This window comes from Anguilla anguilla, chromosome 5, assembly GCF_013347855.1.
Source record: "Anguilla anguilla isolate fAngAng1 chromosome 5, fAngAng1.pri, whole genome shotgun sequence".
Classification (NCBI taxonomy): domain Eukaryota; kingdom Metazoa; phylum Chordata; class Actinopteri; order Anguilliformes; family Anguillidae; genus Anguilla; species Anguilla anguilla.
The window spans coordinates 4797876-4823679 of record NC_049205.1 but is presented as its reverse complement, the minus strand read 5'-3'; the positions used below and the strand labels follow the sequence as shown (position 1 = coordinate 4823679).

General features: G+C 50.4%; 1 protein-coding gene across 1 annotated transcript; it reads left to right on the top strand.

Moving 5' to 3' along the window:
- Positions 1-14607: 14607 nt before the first annotated feature.
- spag5 (sperm associated antigen 5) lies at positions 14608-25567 on the top strand. Its single transcript, XM_035417981.1, has 25 exons — positions 14608-14699; positions 14979-15125; positions 15229-15348; positions 15443-18228; positions 18711-18897; positions 19023-19139; positions 19239-19331; positions 19532-19666; positions 19767-19886; positions 19970-20062; positions 20170-20283; positions 20428-20521; positions 20886-21033; positions 21327-21471; positions 21783-21916; positions 22092-22260; positions 22634-22763; positions 22966-23043; positions 23186-23312; positions 23542-23674; positions 24027-24107; positions 24366-24509; positions 24645-24719; positions 24937-25017; positions 25416-25567. Exons 2-25 carry the CDS (start codon positions 15084-15086, stop codon positions 25485-25487), a joined length of 5418 nt encoding a protein of 1805 aa, XP_035273872.1. The 5' UTR covers positions 14608-14699; positions 14979-15083; the 3' UTR covers positions 25488-25567.
- The last annotated feature ends 237 nt before the right edge of the window (positions 25568-25804 follow it).

Below are 25804 nucleotides of genomic sequence, written 5' to 3'. Positions count from 1 at the left end.
CCCCACCCCCCACCCCACCCCACTCCCCACTGTCCCACACGGCCTGCCAATGTGCTGAGATGACCTGCAGTCACTGTTATTTCTATTTTTTATCTCTACTTTTTGATTGTTTTTTTATTTTTTGGTGTGTACCTTTATAGCACCCCCTGCTTTAACACTCGGCCTGCTTGTTTACGTGTTGTGCCCGCGTTTAATCAACAAACAAACAAAGTAAAGGAAGCGCGCCTCATTATAATCTGGACGGGCCGGACATTATTACTGCGCTTGTATTCCATCCTCGCCATTTGGTTCGAGCCGTACTCACGGGAGTGAAAGAGCGTCGGGGTTTAACCCTCCCTGCCCCCTCCCCTCCCCCACCCCGCCCCGCCTCCCTGAGAGAGGACGGGGGGGGGGGGCGCGTATTCGGCGAATGCTGATCCACGGGGGGGTGGGGGGGGGGGGGCGCAGCGTGGTAATTCGGAATCGATTGGGGCGCTTGGCGGCGGAATGCGGCGCGGCCGGACGCGGGACCCTGATCCCGCGCGTAACCGGAGACCAGAATGCCCTGGCTGTTACTGTGCCAAATTGGTGATTTGCTCAGCGTGCCCCCTGCTTCCCCCCCTCCTCTCCACCCCTCACCCCCCCCCAGAACAGACTCAGGGGTCAAGTGAAGCTTCTTAACAGGTGCAGAAAAACAAGCCCCCTTCTCAACGTCTTCCCCCCTCAAACTCATCTCTTCCACCCCCATAATAACCCTCACAAATAGACCTGGAGATGTATTTAGAGACCAAAATATTTTTGTTTTGTTTTGGTTTTTTTTTTTTTTTTTTGCACATCTCCAAACAAAAGTTCATCTGAAACACTGCATCTGTGGCAGACATCACAGGTTCCTCCGTGAGACGACTGCATGGCCTTCTCTCCTGCTGGGTGTGTGATGATCACCAGACAAATAAGAAATCGAATCAAAGCTGCAGAACTGATGTAGAGGCGACATCCGCAGGCAGAATAAAGCTGCTTTATCTCCTCACGGGTGTGAGAGACACATTTCTGTACCCGATACCTCGCATTATTCGCGTGTGTGATTCCGAGTGTTCATTGCTTTTGGATAAAATATCAGGTGCAACTTCCCTGCCCAAACAGTGCAAGATTACCCAGAGATCTCAAGACACCGGACAGTTTAATTCTCTGATTCCTAAAATAATTCCATAATTGGCTTTTATGCCCCCATCCTTTATTTTTACTTTCAGTCTATTTTTTTTTTCATCTGGCCCCTTGTCTCTGTGACATGTCGTACTGAGCTGAATTGAACTGAACTGCATTCTCCACTGAAGCCCTGTTTATTTGAGTCCTGTATTGAACCCTAGACTATGTTTTCTTTTGGACTTGTTTTTTTTTTTCTTCATAATTCCCAGTGTTCTAGAACTCCACCGCTTTCAGTTGCCAGTAGCGATTGTGACATCGGCATTAGAATGTTCAGCTGAGAACATTCCAGCCACATATTTGTGACCTCACAGCTCAAAGGGTCAATCGCTAGGCAGCAGCAGACCTGGGGCTCCAGACTGGAGTGTGATGGCGTGCCAAAGCCAGACGATCGGTGTTCAGCTCCACCGGACCTGCAGAGCACTCACCCTCTTAACGTTCTCTAGACCTTTACTGATAACAAACAAAATGGCGGAACGTTTTTTTCCGCACTGCTTAATTCATCCGTTCCCCCTCCGCTTTTCCACTCCGGTACCTGACTAGCATTCAGTCTCCCCCTTCGACCATGAAGCTGGGGTCTCCGCTGATGTTACACGCTGTTTACTCCTCCCCATGTGGAAGTAATTGCCTTCATTATTTAATGAAAAAACAAAACAAGCAGACGTGTCTGTTTCAGATCTCGTTATCGTGACAACCAGGCTTCACCCTGTGACAGGCCAAATGTTGCTGCTGAACACCAATTGGCTGATAGCAAGCATGTGACCCCACAGCCTTGACCGTGGAGGTCTCTCCAAAACTTTATCCTGCTACACGCAATTTATGCATGGCTTTTTTGCGGCCATGACAAGCTATGTTCTCATGATCAGAAATCCAAACTACTTGAGCTATAGAAAAACAGCTTCGAGTGTGTTTGTGTGTGTTTGTGTGTGTGCATACACCCACTGTGCCCCACTCCTAACCCCCTGCACCCCACACACTCACACACATTCACACACACACACTCTCTCTCTCTCACACACACACACACACACACACACATTCTCACATGGATTGAGGAACAGGTGTGCTTAAGTCCCTGCTAATCCCCCTCGTTATCACGTTAAACCTTTAGACCCAACCCCCTCCCAGAGCTGGGACGCCACCCAGCCGTATATCAGGACGTTCCCCAAGACCTCTAATGAATAATTCACCAGCTGAGAAACTGAGGCAGTCTCGGGATCAGCCATTATACAGAACTGGTATTCATATACCAACCCCGACGCAAATCCCTCTCCCTTTCCACCAAATTTAACATTAAATCTGCCCTTTAAAGCTGTGTTCAGTGCATTTGCAGTAGTACATACAATTGTATTTAACACACAAATCCAAGATATAATCAGGCTGTGTGATATGTCAGGAAACTGGTGAAAACAAATGAACCCTTTAAGGTGTGAGATCACAAATGTGCGATCAGAACGTTCTTAACTGAACGCTCCGATGCTGATGTAACAATCACTTCTGGGGATTGAAAGCGACAGAGTTCTAGAACACCGAGTTAGAATTCTGAAATACATTCCGAAAAGGCCTACTCTTCAAAGGGTGTTGCACGCACTCGTCTGTCTGTGTGCTCACTCTCAGGCTCCCTTTGTCCCGGCTGCAGGGGTGCGAGCCGCGTGAGGGATGTGCTGTCGAGGTGCAGAGAGGGGTACGGGGAGTCCCGGGGTACAGCGTCCGCCTCTCACCGCCTCAAAGGCCCTCTTGTTTCATCCGCCCCGGCCCGACGAGCACAGCAAATTGGTAAATTACAGTGGCCCAGCGCGCAGGCCCAGCTGGGAAAGGGCCACAGAGGCCCCCCCCCCCCCCCCCATTGTGCATTCAGAGCGGGGCCCCGACCTCCCGGGGGCCGTAACTCAGGAGCGCGCGGGCCCTCGGCTCAGGCTTCGGCCTTCCCGCCCGCCGCATGCCGCCCGCGCCCCCTCTCCCCGACAACGGTTGCCGAGCCGGGGAGAACCCAGCCGGGCGTGGTCAATAGGCCCCATTCAGCCCCGACTTCCTGAGAGCCGGACCCAGCGAGGGAGCGAATGTGGGGAAAGTGTTTTTTTTGGGGGGGTGTTGGGAAGGGGGGTGCTGGAGGGAGAGTGAGGGAAGGGGGGAAGGGGGGTGCCTCCTTCCTGTTTGTGCGCCCCTGCCAACTCGCCTGTCAGATGACTGTAAATTCATCCGTGCCCCCCAATAGCAGGTCCCACCTCCAGCCCTACACAGCTCCCACTCACTCCAGCAATCCCACACATCTGGCACTTACCCCCCTACCCGTTCCCCCCCCCCCCCCCCCCCCCCCCCCCCATTTCCCCTCCCCTCCCCCCCGGACTCCCACATCCGGCACCTGCTGCGTTGGTAATCTGGGTAATCTGGCCACGGGTCCAGCTGAGCTCCTGGCCATTACAGCCTCTCAGAGGCCACTTACCGGGGATAAATCATTCATACAGTCAGAGGGGAAAAGGCAACGTTAGCGCTGTGGTCCGCCGTACGGCATTCCAGAGCGCTGTCGTCCACTGTACGCTGTTACAGCACGCTTTTATTAACACAGCGCTGCTGAGAGAGGGGCGTGGTCTTCTACAGCACTAATGAGAGAGGGGCATGGTCACTAATGAGAGAGGGGCGTGGCTTCATACATCTCTAATGAGAGAGGGGCATGGCCTCATACAGCTCTAAGGAGAGAGGGGCGTGGTCACTAATGAGAGAGGGGCGTGGCCTCATACAGCTCTAATGAGAGAGGGGTGTGGTCTTCTACATTACTGAGAGAGGGGTGTGGTCTCCTACAGCTCTAATAAAAGAGGGGCGTGGTCTTCTACAGCAATAATGAGGGGGGCGTGGTCTTCTACAGCAATAATGAGGGGGGCGTGGTCTTCTACAGCACTGATGAGAGAGGGGCGTGGTCTACAGCACTGATGAGAGAGGGGCGTGGTCTTCTACAGCACTGATGAGAGAGGGGCGTGGCTTGAACTGCCATAGGATGGGTCCAAACTCATGAAGGAACCTGAGGAATGTCTCACCTGTCACCTGTCACCTCTGAGGGAAAACATGATGACAAAGAAAGACAGAAAGTGTCTATCAGGATAATAAATAACACTGAGTCACAAATTCATTCTTTAGCAGAGTACCATCCCTGTTATCTCACACAGCACAGCACACAGTACTATTGCGTACATATATGTGCACATTGTCCATAGAAAGAGCAGGTGACCCAGAAAGCAGTCAGCCAGCTAGTCTGTATTCTCACACAGAGCCATTTACAAACAGGCTGTCATACAGTCAATATGCACATTTTCTAAAAATAATTTAAAAACCGAAAAAAAGTAAATGAGCCAGTTCAGGAAAAACTGGAAACATTTTTTTCCCCTCAATCCTTAATAGGTGATAAAGCCAAACCTCCAGAGTTCCAGAGAATGGTATAAATAAAAGTGTCACTCAGTGACCACAAAAATGTGGGCTACAGGAAAGAATTCTGCAGAAAGTTCTACAGTAATTAAGCATAGCATAAAGCAAAAACTCTGGAGTCTAGACATGGGCCTTGATTGATTCAATATTTGTCCCTGTTCATTTTACCTTCGCTAAAACAAGGTTTGACAATCACCCAAATTTCATTCACCCTGCTGCGTTTGTGAAGAAAGGAAAAAAGGAAAAAATTTACTTTTAAGTCAAAATTAAGGACAAATGTGGACTGAATCTTTGCCTGAGTATACTCTAATCTCCACTGTCACCCGAGCATGAGAGCGAGTGTTGAATGCAAACTGAGACTGAGTAAAACAAAAACAAAACAGCCTGAGTTCTGGAATGAATACATGCCTTCTCAATGTCCTCGTGGGGTACTGGCAACATCGTCAGCGTAGCCTGGCACAAATTTCACGGTCCTCTCAGCCTCCAGGCCAAAGATGGTGCACATATCTCGTCTTGCTGGTCGAACGGTCCGCAAAATTCTCTAAAATCCTCCAAAAAATGTCCTCAGCGTATCTGACAAAGAGGCAGGTCTGTTTAAATCCTGTACATTTTCTTTAAAAAAAAAGTTTCTTAAACAGCTGACCAAGCTATCAAAGCACTGAGGGGCGATTTGGGGGATAAGAAGAAGAACACGAAAACACCTCAGAACCAGGAATTATCCACAGGACGGCAAACTTCCCAGGTAAGAGAGGTCTAAAACTTGCAACTATGAGTTATCCACAGGACGGCAAACTCAGGTAAGAGAGGTCTAAAACATGCAACTATGAGTTATCCACAGGATGAAAGACTTCTCAGGTCGAAGACAGGTCTAAGTGGAGTGTGGGATTCATGCCAACCCTACATGGAATGTTGCCAGTACCGCACAAGAACAGTATGAATGCATGCATTCATTCTAGAGTTTTGGTGCATTCTGGTTCTGTTTTGTTTTGTTTTGTTTTACTCATTGTGTCTCATTGTGTATTCAAAACTGTCTCCTGCTCGAGTGACGTTGAATGTTACAATACAATGACATCGGTCTAGCCAAATCAAATCTGTCCTTCATTTTGACAAGACAGGGGTGGACCCATTAAGACATAGGCCTGAAGCTCATCAGCCTGCGTCCTCATATTCGCTCAAAGTTAAATGCAAGTGAGTTACTGTCAGATAAATTTCTGCATCAGCCAGCATGACATGTACATGGAGTACTCAAACATAGCACTTTGCAAAAGAAGGTTCCAGACCGTCTTGTGACGGACAGGCAGGGTGTTTACAAATTGTGGCGAAACACGCCCAGAAGGCACGTTCATCCCCTACGCAGGGCCCACGGGGCATTTTCGGATGATACTTCACGGGACAGGCACAGAAACTTAAGAAGGTTTTTTGTGGGATAAGACATGTTGGCATCTGAGCATTTGAAAACCACTTTCGCAGCTCAGTCCATTGTTTTAAATGGTAACCAGCTGGGATGAACCGAGCCCGGGGGTGGTGTGATTTACGCGCTCGTATGAAGATCCTGGCAGCAACGCCGGGTGTGTCTGAGTCTCTGTCAGCTTCTGCCTTCAAAGGCCGAAGACATGAAAGCACAATGAGACGTGGGGGATCGTCACCAGCCAGCCGCACTCATGTTTTCACGGGATCACTGAGAATGGCAGAGAGAAAACCGCAAGGGTCCCCCGTCGATACCATCCACCCATGCCTGCGGTCTGCTGCAAATTATAACCATCCTGCTTCGGCTGATCAATGCAATAAATTCATTTCCCTTTTTAAAAAAAATAATTTTTCAATTGCAGCAGCCACCTCATTCTACTTCCTCATTCTATCTCTGTTTCAGCGCAATATTCTCACCCGGAGAGCAGGTACCCTGAGGGCAGATATCCTTTATAAATCACACTGAGTGATTGCAAGCCTGTGCACACTGCCCCTTCTGGTTTCCTCATCTACACACTACCTGTGTATTAGACCCCACACCTGTGTCTCAGACTGTATGCCTCCACCACCGGACAAGGTTTGACTCTCCAAGCAAGTCTCCTCACGCTGGTGACATCATAGCCTTGTCTTCCAAACCGCTCCTGCCGCCCTAAAAAAAAAAGGGGCCTGATTTGTTCTTAAAAAGCCTCGACAAAACCCAGCCCACAGCGCCCCATCTGCTGTGCTGTGGGGCCGGGAGCACAGGCCGCGGGAGGACCAGCGCTTTTACTCCACCGCTCCTCCAGGGTGACCTTTGACCCCCTCAGAAGAGGCATAAGGAAGCCGGTGCTGACTCCATCTGTTCCTCACTTTGAGTAATCGGGAGCCAAACTCACCCCCCTTCCCACACCCCCAAAACACCCCCCCCGCCCTCCCCACTCCACATGCAAACACACACATACAGCAGGTAGGCTGACGTCCCGCGAAGATAATTCCACAGCTGGCGCACGTGAATCGCACAAACAATCACTGAGACGCACGAGAATCAGTCATTTTATCTACTCTGAAACACGATGACATCTCTGATGTTGCACTGGAACTTCGATAGTGCACTGAAATGCAGGGGAAAAGAAACCTGACCCCAAGTGAACCCCCCAATACACGCCTTTGGGTCCCTAGTCTCGGGCTCCGGACAGGTACACTGAAGCGCGTACACCGTAACAATTCCCCAAAATACAGCGAAATGATTTTTCCGATGATTTTTCCACAGACGGACGCGGGATCCGTCGGATCATAAATGATGAGAGCGAAGAAGCACGCGGTCAGACTTCCATTCTGAAGCAGAAGCCCAAGACTGCAGGGACAGAACTTTCATATTCCATCATTTCGTATTTATACTATACGTATATTTACACGTATTTAGGCCACCACACTTGATAAAAGCTTGGCAGCTCCGGGCAGCAATTTCAGCGAAAGCGAACACCAGTAATTTTCCATGTGCGCTGTGGCCCCGGCTTCTCGGAATAGGCCTAAATTAGGGGGTTGGTCTTCGGGTTAGGGTAATCATAATAGTAATAAAACAGAATGTAATATTGCCTGGTGACGCTCGAGACATTCCTGGCCGTGTTTTAAGCGAGCGCCAGGGCACAGGATGTGTAGCCGCTTTTGAAAAGGGCATTGGCGGGTGGGGGGGAGGGGGGGGGGGCGGCACGACCTTGGCACAGGTTCCTCGCAGTGCGCACCGTGTGCCACGGAGTACGCCATCCCCTTGGCAACTGTCCATCAGCGAGCGGCGGGGCGGGGCGGTGCCCTTCAAAAGGGGCTCCCCAACCTGCCGGCTCCCTCCCCCCCCAGCCCTGCCGAACCGGAGGAGGGAGGGGGGAGAGGGTAGGGAGGGGGGAGAGGGGAAGGAGGAGGAGGGACGGGGTTTAGTGCTCAGAAGTGTCTGACGGGGGGGGGGGGGGGGGGGGCGGTCATTTTTGGCCAAGGTGAACGCGCCCCTCACAGGAGCCAGACTGTCCCGCTGCCGAAATAAGTGAGAACACACCGCTGTCCACCCCAAAATGAAGCTGCACTCAGCAAACGGGCCCGTTTCAGAGGACCGCTCTGCTACCTTCGGGCCTTTCCTGTCCGTGAGTAATACAGTCCACATCCGCCGGAGAGGTCTTCAGACGTCTGATTGGACAGGTCAGGAGCCGCCTCCCATTCGCTCACAGGCTTGGTTCTCCCAGTGCCACGCCCACTTCCTCACTGATCGCACCTACTGAGCATGCTCAAAACCATTTACTGCGTATTATACTCAAACCCCTTTACTGAGTATGCTCAAACACCTCTACAGGTGGTTTACAGAGACTGTGTAATAAAAAATATCTTCCTAGCACACCTACTTCAGGTGATTTAAGTGCAGAGGAAAGCATTTTGCCAGGTCAGGTCTTTCGTATGTTAGTGATGACACTAATTGTAATGTGTTTGCACGGCACACTTCTGAATACTTTTCAAATTACTCGAGCGTGTGATCATATAAAATATTTGAGTAATATCAGCTGTACTGTTTGAAAATACTCTAATTTGCGATCACAGGAGCGTAATCTGTCAGTAAACTCCTTGTAACGCTTTGGCCGAGTCGTCCGTGCCTCTGGGACATTCCTCACACAAATTATTCTGTTTATTATCGCAACCGTATTGGACCCATATGGGAGGTAGATGAGCGACCGGCAAGCAGCGAGCGAGACGAGGATTACTGTGTGTTTATTGTGCGATGCTAGGCGTGTTACGGGATGCGAAAATAGCACGAAAATAGCATGCAGAACAGATGGCAAACAAATCAAACGGCCAGTGGTTGAGGCAGCTTCCACTGCGCACCGCAAACAGGGGAATCAGAACTGAAATGGATATGATCATTACAACAAAAACAATTTAGAGCCCTCAGCCGACTACACAGATATTACCTGAAAGGTTTTGGAGTTTGCGGTGACGACAAATGCTTATGCCATCAGATTTATGCTGAGCATAATACTGTTATAATGTCTTTCTTCTTTTTTACAAATTTACAACAAGGTTTATCTCCCTTTCCACAGACACCTTTGTGTTCACTGGATTACATGTCCCGACGTAGTTCATTTCTACTGGATGAATTATCAGCACATTATAATTATCAAGCATGATCTGCTGATCCAGAAACCTGTGCCTTTCTGTCTGTCTGTCCTGATTAAAGCTACTAATATGATATTTGAAGTATGTTTCAGGTGGAAAAAATGTTTTATAGATAAATGTGTCAGGTGTATGGTTCAGTTGCTACAGTGCCAAGCAGTATTTTAGTTAGGGATCTCTCTCTCTCTCTTTCTCTCTGATTTGCATATTTAATCTGGGGAGTCGGGTGCCCTTGTAACTCGTCTCCTTCGCCAGGTCGTCCGAGCGCGGCTCGGGCCAGGGGCAGATGGGCGGGGCTCCGGAGGCCCTTTCCGAAAGGCCGGAATGCGCCGGTAAAACCCCGGGATTAGGGAGAGGAGACGGGCATTACCACAGCACCCGGCATCTGCCACTGACAGCTCCCCCCCCCCACGGATCACCCCCCTCCCCTGAGGGTGGCATCCGATCCGGGGCGGAACTGGACTCACAAAAACAAGAGGTACGCTCCGTGGAACCAATGAAGAGCGTTTTGAGTTGGGGATGTTCTGATGGTTACAGCGCCCGTTCCCCACTTCTACAAAAACATTTAAAAGCCTGAGCATGCTGCTTTAGGTCTGTCTGTCATTTCTTCAGACGATCAGGAGAAATGGCAAACTGCTCTTGTTAGCGTTAAACTGAAGCTTCCATTATGGTCACAGCCAGTTAGCCAAAACGCACTGGTTGGGCCACGCGCCTTTTCAGTCTGGCCCAACGGTGAAGTCATGAATGCCACAGCAGTGAGGTGGCCTCGCCACCGCTGTTTTCTGGGGCTGAAGCAGCCCTGTTTAAGGTGCCTGCGCGGGTCGTTCACATCACCCCTCAGAGTCCCCGCTTCCCCCCGGCAAACGGCCACTGACCCGAAATCCGGGGCCATTACCGAACGCGAGAACAGGCCCCGCAGAGGCCGGGCGGTAAAGAGCGACTCTCCCTCGCTCACAGAGCGCCACATAAACGCTCGCGCACACACTGCTGCTCTTACAGCTCCATAAGCGCTCACACACACTGCTGCTCTTACAGCTCCATAAGCGCTCACACACACACTGCTGCTCTTACAGCTCCATAAGCGCTCACACACACTGCTGCTCTTACAGCTCCATAAACGCTCACACACACACTGCTGCTCTTACAGCTCCATAAGCGCTCACACACACTGCTGCTCTTACAGCTCCATAAACGCTCGCGCACACACTGCTGCTCTTACAGCTCCATAAGCGCTCACACACACACTGCTGCTCTTACAGCAGGGCTATATCCACTGGGTGACACGTCCCTGCGGTCGTAAACCTCTGGGTTCTTTTTCCAGCCAAACCCATCTGGAAAGTGGCTCCCCATAATAAAGCCTCTCATCCGCGTAAACGCCGTTGTTTGTGCAGGAGACGGACTAGCGCTAGCGTCCCTTCTCTACCGTAACCCTCTAACCTCTAGGCTAACGGCTAACAGGCAGCACGGAGGGCGTGGGGTCAGAGGTCACGCCCCCTGACTGACAGCCGGGAAACCGAGGAAGCTCCAGATCACGTCCGCCAAACCACAAACGGAGAGGAAACTGTGATTTTAGCATAAAGGGTGAGAGTCTGCTGGTATAGTATATATGAAATAGTACTTGGCACTCATTGTTTCGTGTACTAAGTAATAGTGCACAGTATAGTACGCAGATTAGAGCTGCAATCTAAATTGATGTATGTTGAGCACATCCATCTGTTTGGCCGGACTGATCACAAAAACCCATGCTGAAACTTATGAAAAAAATGTGTATTTGCTAGAATCATAGAGCAGGATCATAATCATAGTGGAGTCTGTAACATATCATTCTCTAGAAAGTAAGCGATCGGGAGGAAATCCTTTTGTCAGGCAAAGGTCAGTGTTTGTATGTTTTGGATGCTTACGGTAATAATTCAGTCAGTCTCAAAATGCGCCAATAGTTATAAAACCATGTCATTAAAACTGAATCTGTGTACGTCTAACTTTTTTGGAAATGTTTTGCTTTTACAGCCCCACAGAACTCTTTTTTTAAAAAAATAATTTATTTCTGGCGAACGGAAACGCCGGTGCTGACCGCATCGGCTGGCGTTCTGACCGTACGTCCCTACCGTCGGCCCTGATGAGGGGTCTGGTTGCCAGGGCGATGAGGGGTCTGGTTGCCAGGACGATGGCGATCACAGCCGTTCCGGTGACCGCGGTAACAGCGGAGGCTGCCAGAGGGCGTGAAAAGGATGTGGTGTCGCGTTGCCCCGGAAACGCCCCCACCCGAACACCTGCATGACTTTCTTTCTTTTTTTCTTTCTTTTTTTTGAAGGAATGCAGTCTGCTTAAAAAAAAGAGTAACCCGAGTGTAAATGCCACTTGCATTTCCCTTCACGTGTTTGTTTTCAGCAATGTAAAAAAACACCGGTAATGCATGTGTGCACCAATCCCTCGCCTACACCACTCCCTGTGAAACGGGGTGTTTTTCTGAGAATGAGTGATGTTTAAGTGTAACCAGGAGACGTGATGTCTTTATTTAGAACAACACAGCCACCTGTGTTCTCCCCATGTCTGTTTAACAGGGTCACGGGGGGGGGGGGGGGGGGTGAGGTGTATCCTAGACATCAATCACACAAACCCAAAGTACACAACTACGTGCGCATAACTCACCACACAATGGATCTGATTCAAAAGCAACAATTCATTAGATAATCCAGGTTTGACAGATATGCACTGTTTGTCATTTGAGCTGCTGCAGAATTGATTGTGTGCATCCATTAGAGGTATTGGGGGCACAGCACTGCATTTCCCAGCATGCACTGATGTTCTGAGGAGCTCTGCCTCACACACAGTTACCCCACTTTCAGACACTAAGGTGTGAATGGACTAGATTCTCCTTTACCTGCAAGGACGTAAAGTCCCCAACTAGGTCACCACAATCTAGTGCCGGTTGCTAGGTAATGCCACCCCTACAAAGGGCCACCACTTGGTTTAGCTTGTTTTCCACGGTACCACCATTTGGTCTAGCCTGTTCTCCATGCTCTCTCACGGTGAAATGGTTCATTACTGTGGTTCATTACCATAGTCTCTCCTGTAATAATGGTTCTGTGGCGTACTGTCACGTTGCACTCTGTGTAAACTTCTGGCAGAGTACAATCGACCTGATAATCATGCTGTTGATGTGTAAAGGTCAGACACAGTGTGGATATTCACTTCCAGTTTACTTCTAATTGGCAGCCCACTAAATGGATGCACCGATGATAAACAGTCATGTCAGTTACTCAATAAACATGGTGTTCAATACAAAATCCTCCCGTTATGGCACAATGAGTACTCCATTCCCCTCAGTTTTAAACCATAATTATAATAATTTAAAATCCCAACTGAATAAAATAGGCTTAATATAGTATTTTTCCCCCTTTGGTTCGTTGTGTATAGCCATTAAAACAGTGATGATTTTGATTGCACACTGTCTTCAACAGATCAGTATGCTTGTGTTTGGCTACTGTATACGTATGTAAAACTCTGTAAATATATGTATGTAAAAGTCAGTATAAACGTGTAAAGCAGTGCTGTGTACAACAACCTCTCGTGCTCTGGTCTGGAGACGCCCAGTAAAATGGTTTTCTGACGCATGCTGGAGGACATTTGCCATATTGAATGCAGACATTATAGATGGCACATTCTGCAGAGCGCCAAATACCGGAGTCTAGTGAAAACAAAGAGCAACAGCACCACCTGCTGGCCCACCAGCTGTACTTCCAGCTGGAGGCTGACTTCACAGCCAACCCACACAAGCGCTGATTAATGGGGATTATAGAGAATTCTCTACTGTGACGAAGGGCAAATAAAAATTAATGCACAGTACCTTAGGAAACGGCTTCCACTCATCCACACTCTTGACTAGAGCCATACCTGACTGCCAGGGCCAAGCTGTGCTGTGGTAGGCCACCAACATGGGCATATTCTCCAACCACAGTCTACTGCCGGTGTGGAAAAGGTTCACACAGGATCCATTACGGCTCTGGCCTCTCTCTCTCTCTCTCTGGAGTCCCCGGGGTAACAGCTGAGCGCTGCCAAGTGTGAAGTGTTCAGATTAACAAACTTTAAAGACCCATTTGTTCAACAGGCTGCATGTGTTAAATGTGTGATCTATCTCGAGGGGGATTTAAATCCATTTGCAGCACCGGTAACGCGATGCTTAGCCGTGGGAGGTTTTAAATCAAACATACGCTTCCCAACATTACTGAGGAACAGAAAGTTCTGCTACCGCACCAATCACCGCGTCTTTTCAATCTGCAGCCCGCCAGCTGAACTGCGCAGTAAATGCATTTAATTTCAGCAGGCCAGCTTTTTCATGAACACTTTCTCTACCATATGAATAGCATCTTCCTCGGGATCTTTTTATTTAATTTTGAGGTTTGTCGTGTTCGTTTTTTCGGTTCATGGAAAAAATAATGGAACGAATGGAAATTACTTTACATGTGAATTATTTTTAAACAAAGTAATTACAAACTTAAACTATTTATTTATTTATTTTTCGTATGGAGTAGGGCGGTTATGTTAGGTCTACTTGCTCAGTGGCAATGGCCTTCCTCACCTGCCCAAAATTTTAAAAGAATGTAGGTGTAAACCGTTTTCCTGACCTGTCTTGAAGAGGCGGTGTGTCAAAACGCTGCTCTTTAGCAGTTGTCTCTGACACTTGCCAAAAGTTAATCTTTCAGACACTGTCTTAGTGGTGTTTACATCCTTTCTCTAACAGTAATCCTAATGGCTTTTACGGTATTCTTCCTCGGGAAAGCAATGTACGCTTAAGTATTACGTGTTAAGTATTAGGTTTGTTGCACACAGAGATAGAAAATACCTGCTCTTATTCTTCCTTTACGAATTCGGAAAGTGGCAATGCTGGTAGCCAAAAACCGGAGAAAGCACCTGGGATACTAGAAGAAATGCCAACCGTCCCCGGTTTCCGATTCACACTCCGACTCGCTAGACGGCGCCAGTGCACCACCAGCGTGGTTCACACCTAAATAAATTCCCGAGAAGAAGCATGGCCTTATACCAGACGTCACTGCCGTTCTATCCAATAATATCAGAGATGTCATACATTTGAATCGACTGCTAGCGGTTGGTTTATGGATAGCTAAATAGAAGGTACGTTCAGTAATCTATTGGTTTTCATTATAATAATAGTTAATATTATCTAGCTAAGTTCAGTTAAACATTAATCATAATGTGAATGTTCGAAATCCGCTGTACTTTGTTAGTTTGATAACTCGGTTCATACTAACGTTAGACTACTAGTTTATTCTGATGGCAAGATGTGCTGTGATGACAGCTAACTAGCCAGCCAGCTAACAACAGCTAACTGCCTAACCCTAACCCTAACTACCTAACTAGTTATCAAACGCTGGACTTAATTACTTATTCTGTTCAGCTTTCTAACGATTTTTGAATATTCAACTGTACAATCGGATACGTGCACTATTGAAATATGTTGGGCACTCGAATTCAGGTTATCCACCAATGTAGGTATTCCAGTGAACTGTTACTTTATTTATTCATTTGTTTACATTATTATTTTTTAACTTGTGTTAACGTTACCTGTCCTGTCCTACCACTGGTATCCATTCTCAAAATTACAACTTACATGCGAGCATAAAGTTCACTACGACTGCTCACGTCTGTAGCCTTATTATGTTAGCTGTCAAGGCAAAACTAAGTTTATTTTCTAGGTATTAGACTAGTAGTTAGTTGTTCAATGAACATGGAATTGCGTCCTTTATATCCATTTCCTTCACTTTCAGCTTTCAAGTTGGCTAATAACGTTATACAGTCTTGAGATCCAGTTGGCGGATTCATTTAGTGTTTTTTCACCCTCTTCTTACTTGTGGAGACCTTTTTAATTCACGATGGCTGCAAGAAGAGGGTTCCAAGCTAATGGTGATATCACAGTAAGGCAGATTTATTTCTAAGTAAACATTTGGTTTTCCGGTCTGATTTTTCCAGCACAAAACTGTTGTAAAGTAAGATGTTATGTTTCTGTCATCGGTGTAGCCTGTGATGAGGCCAGTCGAGAGACTACCGTTGAGAAATCTACAGAATGAGTTGCTTGGTCAGCAACTCACCTTGTCTGCAACTAAACTGATGTCCAGTAAACCTGCTTTGAAAAAGAAGGTAGGAACTGTAAATACATCGCACACACATTCCCGGTTTTATTCTCTTAAACCTGGTGTGGCGTTGTGATGACATCACCTTTCTCTCCACGCAGGGTGAACCGGTCCAGGTGGAGGAGCTGCCACATTGCTCATCTCTCCATGGCACGTCCATTGGCAAGGCGCGTCTCGTGGATACGGAGCTCACGAAGGAGAACGCCACAGTCGTGGCGGCTGTGGATGACGAGCCGGTCCTTCAGAAGGGCTGTCCTGATTCCCTCAGAGCTGAGGTGATTGACAGGGAGATGGAGCTGCAGTCCAGGACCAGCTCTAGCGCAGTGCTGGTACAGTCGGACCACACAGAGGACATTACCGGCAGGGTGCTGACAGAACGTGCAGGGGAGGGGGCGGACACTGTTGACACACAGGACCAATGGGCTTCGGTGGGCTGTTTGAGTGACCGCTCAACCAGCTGCGTAACTCAAACCGCCACAGCGGACTCTGCTGTCGAACACTGCACCGATAACAGAATTGGGGACGTGACCTTCAAATCCTTCCTCTGTTCTGGGGTTGAGCTGGAGATCCCCGACACCTCTGTTATGACAGAAGAGACCCTCCTGCTTTTGACTCAAAGTGCGGCAGACGTTTCCAGCAGCTGCTCATTTCAGAACGATCTCAGTGGTCATCTGAGCTTCTCCCAGCACTTGGACCTGGATTCCAGTAACAGGCATGAAGACCATGCTTACTGCTTCCTGGAAAAGGATGACTCCTGTTCCAGGGATGAGCTCCTTCCTGTTGGAACCTCTGTTATGGAGCCACTGGAGCTGGAAGATCCTCCGGGTGGCCTGGACCCTACCGGCCAAGCTCTCATGAGTTCTGAGTGTTTGGAGACCATGCAGGACGGTAGCTCTTTACATCTTCTCCAAGAAAACAGCATATGGTCATCTTCAGCTCTGGAACACCTTACAGCTATGCAGAGCATTACTGCTGACCAATCACAAGACAAGACAGAGAAGAGTGTTTCTGCTGACCAAACACAGGACACTGCAGAAAAGAGTCTTACTGCTGACCAATCACAGGAAACTGCAGAGGCAAGTCTTACTGCTGACCAATCACAGGACACTGCAGAGCAGAGTGTTACTGCTGACCAATCACAGAACACTGCTGAGCAAAGTGTAACTGCTGACCAATCACAGAGCACTGCTGAGCAGAGTGTTACTGCTGACCAATCACAGAGCACTGCTGAGCAGAGTGTTACTGCTGACCAATCACAGAACACTTCAGAGAAGAGTCTTATGGTTGACCAATCACAGGTCACTGCAGAGAAGAGTCTTATGGTTGACCAATCACAGGACACTGCAGAGAAGAGTCTTATGGTTGACCAATCACAGGTCACTGCAGAGAAGAGTCTTATGGTTGACCAATCACAGGACACTGCAGAGAAGAGTCTTATGGTTGACCAATCACAGGACACTGCAGAGAAGAGTCTTGGTGCTGACCAATCACATGGCACTACAGAGAGTATTCTTGGTGATGACCAATCGCTGGCCACTGCAGAGAAGAGTCTTCCAGCTAGCCAATCACAGGACAATGCAGAGGTGAGTGTTACTACTGACCAATCACAGGACAAGGCAGAGAAGAGTCTTTCTGCTGACCAATCACAGGACAAGGCAGCAAGGAGTATTTCTGCTGACCAATCACAGGTCAAAACAGAGAAGAGTCTTACTGCTGACCAATCCCAGAACACAGCAAAGAAGAGTGTTACTGCTGACCAATCACAGATCGCTGTGTCTCCGACTCTTGCTGGTGACCAATCACAGTACATAACAGTTCAGGGTCTTGCTGCTGAGTGCAAAGAGAGTGAAACTCCCTCAGGTTTGCAGAGGGGGATCTCTGATGTCACTGCTGGGCATGCTCAGCAGAGACGCCCCGAAGGCCCTTCCTGCTTTTCTCCCTCCTGCGTGGAGACAGGAAGTCCAGCGCAGGCCAGGAGCTCCCATCTGAGGGAACCGGGCCCCGGGGGCCCCTGGGACGCCGCAGACAGCCCTGTGGGCCCCAGAGAGAGCCGACTGTGGATGGGGAACCTGGAGAGCCCCATGCCTCTGCCACAGCTCAACTCCACCCTGATACAGTCCATACTGGGCTCTGCCATCGCCACACCCCAGACCACAAAGTCTAATTCAAGGATACTGCCTCCTCCTGCTGAGGGGGGGGCTGGCCCCCAACCAGGACCCCAGCAGGCACCTGAACACCTGACGGGCACCCAAACGGGGAACCATCAGGAGAACCTGGGGCCACAGACACCTGAACACCTGACAGGCACCCAAACGGGGCACCATCAGGAGAACCTAGGGCCACAGACACCTGGTCACCTGACAGGCACACAAACGGGGCCCCATCAGGAGAACCTGGGGCCACATACACCTGGTCACCTGACAGGCACCAAGTTGGGCCCCCTGCAGGAGAACCTGGGGCCACAGACACCTGGTCACCTGACAGGCACCAAGTTGGGCCCCCTGCAGGAGAACCTGGGGCTTCAGGCACTTGGAGACCTGGCAGGCACCAAGTTGGGCCCCCTACAGGAGAACCTGGGGCCCCAGGAGCTTGGAGACCTGCCAGGCGCTCAGTCGGGGCCCCTGCAGGAGAACCTGGGGCCCCAGGCGCTTGGAGACGTGGCAGGCGCTCCGTCGGGGCCCCTGCAGGAGAGACTGCGCCAGATGGGGGAGCTGCTCCTCCGGGCCTCGCAGAACCTGGTCCCCGCGGTGGAGCGCCACAGCGCCTCCACGTGCACGAGCCCGGTACCGGTGGCCGAGCACGGCGTCAACACCTCGGGCCTCTTCGAGCGCAAGAGGGAGTTCACTGTGGCCGAGGCCAGCACCAGCACCGACAGCCTGCCCTGGAAGTGAGTCTGGCCTTGACTGGCTTTGAGTGTGCAGTTACAGTGTGTGATTAGTGATGGGTGATGGGCTCTGTGTGTGTGAGAGTGATGGTATGGTATGCAGTGTGAGATGGTGTGGGATGCAGTTAGTGTGTGATTAATGACCGGTGATAGGCTCTTTGTGTGTGTGAGAGTGATGGTATGGTATGCAGTTTGTGTGATTAGTGACCGGTGATGGGCTCTGTGTGTGTGAGAGTGATGGTATGGTATGCAGTTTGTGTGATTAGTGACCGGTGATGGGCTCTGTGTGTGTGAGAGTGATGGTATGGTATGCAGTTTGGGTGATTAGTGACCGGTGATGGGCTCTGTGTGTGTGTGTGTGTGATGGTGTGGGATGCAGTCAGTGTGTGATTAATGACCGGTGATGGGCTCTGTGTGTGTGAGAGTGATGGTATGGTATGCAGTGTGAGATGGTGTGTATGTAATGGCGTCTCTGTGTCTCTCAGCCTGGCCCCCGAGGCCGTGGCAGGATACTCGCGGCAGGACCTGGAGCAGCGGCTCTTCTCCATGCTCATCTTGGTGGAGGCTCTGTCCCAGCAGCTGGCCTCTGCCCGAGCTCACAGAGGCCACGCCCCCCCGCCCTCCGACCTCAGAGACAGGCTGGTCCAGACCGACCATACAGAGCTCAGCCAGGTAGGACATAATCACCATCACCACACACACTCGCTCACACGTGTGCGCGCGCACACACACACTCAGACACACACACACACACAAGTACGAACGTGTGCTGGTTTGATGGACGGCTGTGTTTCCAGGGCGTGGTCTTCAGAGAGCTGTATGTGAAGGCCCAGGAGAGGATCCGGGCCCTGGAGCTGGAGCAGGAGCAGCAGGAGCGCCTCCTGCAGGAGCTGAGGAGCAGCAGCAGCACCATGGTAGGGAGGGGGCCTGCGCTCTTCACACCCGCTCCTCTTCATCTTCATCGCTCAGGGAAGAGTACTGAAACAGTCTCTCCCGCTTCTCTCTCTCACCAGACTGCTTTAGGTGCAGAAACTGAGCACGCCCTGTCCAGTGTGAACGAGATGGGCAAAATAGCCAGTGAGGACCAGGTCAGCATCTCTGAACAGGTAAGGTGTTGCTGTAGTGACCAGTGAAGTGTGACATCACTAGCGATCCCCATCTATGAATTATGCAAAAAAAAAAAAAAAAAAAAAAAAGCCATTCTTAGAAAGGGGAGGTTGTGTGTGGTGACGGTAATGGTGCGTGTGTGTGTGTGTGTGTGTGTGTGTGTGTGTGCGTGTGTGTGCGTGCGTGTGTGTATGCGCAGATGTGCCGGATGAGGACCCTGTACGGGAGGTTCCAGGAGGCTCTGAGGAGAACAGAGGAGCGGATGCAGCGCTGCACGCAGGAGAAGCTCCTCATGGAGCAGCAGAGGGAGGAGGCGCTGAGGACCAAGGAGGCGGTAAGGGCTTGCTCCCGCTCCTGTCCAGGCCCTGTGTCTATATAACGCCACTGCACTCACCTCTGACCTCTGACCCCTGACCTCTGACCCCCACACGCAGTCCCTGGCGGTGCTGGAGCAGCTGCAGTCTCGCCACGCAGCCCAGGTAGCCGAGCTGGAGAAGAGTGTGGGCTGTCACCTGGAGCTCCTCCCCGCGCTCTCAACCACCTACCAGGAACAGGTACAACACACCTGAGGACAGAGCACACAGACTCTAATCTATAACACACCTGAGCTGGTGTCTCACTTCTTCTTTTCCTCCAGGTGTCTTTGAATGAAGGGTATGTGGAGTCTCTTCAGGCTGCTGATGAGCTCTTGAAAGACACAATAAGCGATCAGTCCAGGATCTATGAGGAGGTACGTTTTTCACGCTAGCTGTAGCACAGACTCACGCTGAGCCTGTGCTGTGATGGGGGTCTGGAGAGCTTCACTTTAGTGAGCTGGAGTGTCTGTTTCCTCTGCAGCTGAGCAAAGCCCAGTTCCTGCTCCGGCGGACCGGTCCGGTTCTGCTCAAGCTGCACCAGAAGGCTGCGGCGGCCCTGCAGGCCCACGACCTGCAGACACGGGACGCAGACCGGGTCAGTGTCAGAACCTGTCCGCCAGAACCTGTTTATCATCTCTGTCCGTCGTCTCTGTCCATCGTCTCTGTCCACGTCCGTGCAGTCAGAGCCTGCACTGAGACCAGCTGGCCCCTGAGGTTAAAGGTCGTGTGTGCTTTTCAGATGCGGGATGAGCTGGAGCAGACCACGTCCTGCCTGCAGGACGCCCAGCAGGAGATAGGAGACTTGAATCTGCAGGTCACCATCCTCACCTCAGGTACTGTCTGTCTACGTGCTGTTAGAGAGGTGCTGTGTGTATGCTGTCTCTCTGCTATGTAGAGATGTGTACATGCTGTGACTGTGCTGTGTGGAGGTGTGTATATGCTGTCTCTGCTGTGTAGAGATGTGTATATGCTGTCTCTGTGCGGTGTGGAGGTGTGTACATGCTGTCTCTGTGCTGTGTGGAGGTGTGTATATGCTGTCTCTGTGCATAGATGTGTACATGCTGTGTAGAGGTCTGTATATGCTGTGTCTGTGCTGTGCAGAGATGTGTATATGCTGTGTCTGTGCTGTGCAGAGATGTGTATATGCTGTGTCTGTGCTGTGCAGAGATGTGTATATGCTGTGTCTGTGCTGTGCAGAGATGGCTGTGCTCAGGCAGCGGTTGAGTGAGTTGGAAGAGGACCGTGCACAGGCAGAGCTGAGGAGCACAGAGCTCTCGGCCACGCTGAGCTCCACACAGGCGTCCTACACCTTCCTGCAGCAGGCGCTCAGCGCCGAAACGCACAGGTGAGCACATCCTAACAGCACAGTCTTCACTGGCACAGTTACCCTGCGCTAAGCGGCACAGCTTTCCGCTGTTTCTGTGCTACAAACTGCAGCCCAATCAAACTGCCATACCTGCACTAGATATGACCGCCCGCTTCGCGTTGTCACAAAGCCGTATTACGAGCTGTACCTTAAACGGAGTGTGTGAGGCGTTTCAGTACAGCGCAGTGTACGATGTTGAGACTGTTTGGGCACATTGTGGTGTGTAGCTGTGCTGTGTTGTGCTGTGACCCCGCTGTGCGGCTCCTCCCCAGGCTGGAGGAGGTGCAGGGGGAGTCATCCCGGCGCTTGGAGGAGCTGGGCGGGGCCCTGGCCGAGCGGGACGTCCAGCTGGCGCAAACGCAGAGATGCCTGCACGAGCTCCAGACGCAGCTCTCCAGTGCCCGCGAGATCAACGAGGTTCGTCCTGCCCTGCCCCGCCCCACCCTGTCCCGTCCTGCCGCACCCCGTCCCCGTCCTGCCGCACCCCATCCTGTCCCGCTCGCACGTATCCATTGTGACCTGCAAAAACTCCCATAATGCTATTTCATTACAGTTACTAAAGCTCAGACTGGAGGGAGGAACTAATATTAAAATTCAGTGTACTCCGACTGAACTAATTTTTTCTCTTGTTATATAACCACCAAGCCACACGGGGGCAGCCATGCTTTATGGGATGTGTTTGTAAGGCTAATAGCGGTGACACAGGCCTTGTGTGTTGCGCTGCGCAGTTCCTGCAGATGGAGAGCGAGGTGTCGCGCGAGCAGGTGGTGCAGAGCGAGGCTCTGGTCAAGTCCCACCTGCAGGGCCTGAGGGAGAGGAACCTGGAGTGTGAGGACCTGAGGCAGGAGCTGCGTGCGCTGCGGTAAGAGCTGCTGTCTTAAGAACGCGGCGGTGTGTTTGGTTCTGATCCCGGCGGTATGTTTGGTTCTGAATGCGGTGGTGTTGGTTCTGAATGCGGTTGTGCTGGTCCTGAACACGGTTGTGTTTTGGTTCTGAACGCGGCGGTGTGTTGGTACTGAACGCGGAGGTGTCTCCAGGCTGCAGCGGGACACTCTGCAGGAGGAGGTGTTCAGCACCCAGGAGAACGCGCGCAGCTTGCTGCTGGACATGGGGAATCAGCTGGCCCTGGCCTCCACCGACATCATCCTGCTGCACCACAAAGTGTACACGCTCACCTCCGCCCTCAACACCACCCTCAGCACACAGGTACAGCACCTTTACCCTCAACACCACCCTCAACACAGGTAGAACACCTCTGCCCTCAACATCACCCTCAGCACACAGGTATAACACCTCCGCCCTCAACACACAAGTACAGCACCTTTACTCTGAACACTACCCTCAAAACACAGGTATAACACCTCCTCCCTGAACACCACCCTCAACACAGGTAGATCACCTGTGTGAAAGCCGCACTCTTCTGAGCGTGAGGGTTTTTTGCGGTTTTGTTCCAGACTGCCTGTTGAGTCTGCTGTGTGTAAGCGTCCTGTGTGTATCTCTCCCATCCTGTGTGTATCTCTCCCGTCTGTACGGAGTGATCACTCTCCAGTCCTGTATGACTGTCTGTCTGTTCATGCAGAAGCCTGACAGCTCCTATAAGGACACGGCCCCCCCCTCGCTCGCCGCCCCCCCTCGCCACTCCGCCCGGTCGTTCGTGGACTCCATCATGGTGGCCGCCACCACTGAAGAGGCACAGGCATCTGAGACGGGTACAGCAGAGCAAACCCAAATATTTACACTCGCCAATGAGCAGAGATGCTGTGGAATTAGGCACTACGTGACCGGTGTGGTGTGTGTCGCGTGCACCCAGACGGACAGTGACGTGTAAAAGTGTGTTCATGCTGTTTGAAGGGTGTATAAATGTGCTGGTGGTGTTGAATGTGTCTGTGTGTTTGTCCTGTGTTGCCGTAGACGAATGCCCGTCTGCAGCTCTGGGCAGTGGAAACAGCGCTTTTACTCGCATCCCCACCACCACCCCGAAGAAATGCGGTACGTCACCCGCCAGTTCCTCTTTCCGCCCCTGGGGGTGTGGCCTAACATTTCTAAATGTTCCCACAGCGTGGGTGTGGCTAATGCCGGCCAGCGTGGGCGTGGCTAATCTCTGCGTCTGTGATTGGCCCTCTCCCCGCAGTAGAGGAAGGGAGCGAGGTGCCGCAGTTGCTGGGGGGACTGGGAGACGCCGTGTCCCAGCTGGTGTGCACGGTGGACCGCGTGCGCGAGCTCAGGGACCGGCAGTGTGAGGAGCTGCAGCACACAGTGTAAGCGCTGCCCGCTTATCAGCTATTAATACTGCTTATTTCTAACTAAGGATGGTAATCGGTTACCACTTTTGTAAATGGTTAGAATTTCCTCTAAGAGGCTTAAAAGAAAACCCAAATTTAGTCTCCAACACAGGGAAGTGTTGCTGTTGGCATCTGTGCTGGTGTCGGTGCCTGTGTTGCTGTAGATGTTTGTGTTGGTGTTGGTACTTACTGGTGTTTGTTCCAGTTCCCGCCTGCAGGGGGAGCTGGACTCTCAGGCCGCGGTATACGGGTCGCAGGTGGCTGATCTGAGAGGGCAGGTGGCGCATCTCCAGGCCCAGGTGGAGAAGGATGCCGTGGACCTGCAGCAGAAGGCCCAGGTGAGCTGTACACATCACTGTGGCTTTAGGGCGTGTCCCCATGGGCCCAGACACTGCACCAGAACACAAGAAATTCAGTGATGTCAGAAGAGACTAAAAAGGTCATTTGAAGGTTGAATTGTGGATCTTGTATATACAACATATCATGTATTTAGGTGTTTAGACTTTACTGGTGTAGATGCAGTGTATGTTGTATATTAAGGTGTGTATCTTACTGTTGTGGTTGTTACAGAGTGCATTTTGTAAGGTGTGTATCTGCTTTAATAGTGTATGCTGTACTGAGGTACTGAGTGCATGCTGTACTGAGTGCATGTTTCTTATACTTTGTGTTCTCTTTCCTTTGTCTGTTCAGGAGGAGAAAACCTTGAGGAAGCTCTGCAGTGACCTGGATGAGAGCAGAGAACTGCACCAGCAGCAGAAATCTGAAAATAAAGTAACCCATGCGCACTTTACATCTTTGTGTAATTCTGTATCACTAACTTCTCCCGTGTGTTTATGTGACTGTTTAAGTGATACATACTTTTGTACAAATCCAACACTGGCAGTGGTCAGTGACCTGGTTCCAGTGACCTGGTTCCAAAACCTTTGGATTGTCCAGAGGCTGTAGTTTGTATGTGCGCACGTGACTAGCTGAGTGTGCGTGCATGCGTGTGCCTCTTTGGGTGTGTGACTCACTGCGCATGTGTTGCAGGAGCTGCGCAGAGAGCTGTCCGCGCTGCGGTCTGCCCTGCAGCAGGCGCAGGTGGAGGCGCAGTTCCTGAAGGAGGAGCTGTCGGGCAGTCAGTCCGCAGGACGCTTACCGGCCCTGGAGGAGAAGGTCCGCCTTCAGAAGGAGGTACGAACGGCACCTCCGTCCCTCCTCCTCCCCACCTCCCCCCGGCCATGTGCTGCGAGCGCTGGACGCTCGTCTGTCTCTCGAAATCGGGCGAGGCTGAATGTGCATTTAACGCCCGGTCTGCGTGTCTCACAGGTGGATAAACTGAGGAAGAGTCTGAGTGAGACCGAGGACTCCAGGAGCAAACTTCTCGAAAGGGCCAAGAGACACGTGAGTGTTGTCGTGCGCTCGGCTGATGTGTGTGTGAACGTACGCATTTATGGTGTGTGGTGAGTAACGATGAGCCTAAATATCTGTGCTGCTTGTGACGATTAATAAGGATTTAACGGACTCCTCTGATGTGAATCGCTATTTTGGCGGACATGTCATATGTGTCCTGTCCCAGAATGCAGTTCTGCAGCGGTTATTTCCTCTGTCTTTACTGCAGCAACTTGTGCTTGAAGCCAACCAAAGGAGTCTGGAGAGGGAGCTGCACATTCTGGACCAGACGCTCGAGACTGTGAAACGGGTGAGAGGGGCGGGGCTTGGGAAGGATGACTGACAGTCAGAATGAAGAGGGGCGGGCTCATTCAGTCTAACCCTCAGCCTTCTGGCAGTTAAACTGCATTCACAAACCATTGTTATAAAAACTAACTGTACCACCAAGTATGTGAGTTTAGGCTCCAAAATGTTTAATGGTAGGTGTGTTTACTCTGGAAGCGAAGGTTTTTTGTAATTTACTGCGTAGAATGTGAAGTATTTGTAACTGGGTGCTATCAGGCAGTGTGATCAACTTGCCCAATGAATTCTGGGAATTGGAGGCAGAGAGACCAAACTTGGAAATATCACTATTTTGGCTTAAATGGCTTTTTAAGTTTGAGGGCATGTGCAGTAAATGCTTTAACATTGAATTTCTTGCCATTGCAGACTCTGTCATCTATTCCAGAAGTGGTCAAGGACTGTGAGCAGCTACAAAAACTTGTCACTTACCTTGGATAGTGTCACATTTTATTGTTTTCTTTAGATAATCAGAATTTTTATATATTGTGTGTCACTTATTATGCAACTAAAAATAAACAGTTGTCCCTCCCATGTACATTTTAAATAATAAACATAATTAAATGCAGAACCTGCAAATCATTATTCTGTGTATTATTTTGCTTTCTTACAACTTTGGTTTTACATTTCTAATTATAACTAATACCTTTATTTATTGTTCAAAAAAGACCATAATAGTGTTTTGAATACAGATAAAAACTTACATTTTACCTGTATAGTGGCCAAAGACCTTGGTCAGACTCGGACTTATAAACATG

Excerpts from the sequence above, each read along its gene's own strand:
- spag5 (XM_035417981.1), top strand. The coding sequence starts at position 15,084 with ATGGCTGCAAGAAGAGGGTTCCAAGCTAATGGTGATATCACA. Across the intron at positions 20,284-20,427 it reads AGACACGGGACGCAGACCGG|ATGCGGGATGAGCTGGAGCA; the intron begins GTCAGTGTCAGA and ends TGTGCTTTTCAG. Across the intron at positions 22,764-22,965 it reads GGCACAGGCATCTGAGACGG|ACGAATGCCCGTCTGCAGCT; the intron begins GTACAGCAGAGC and ends GTGTTGCCGTAG.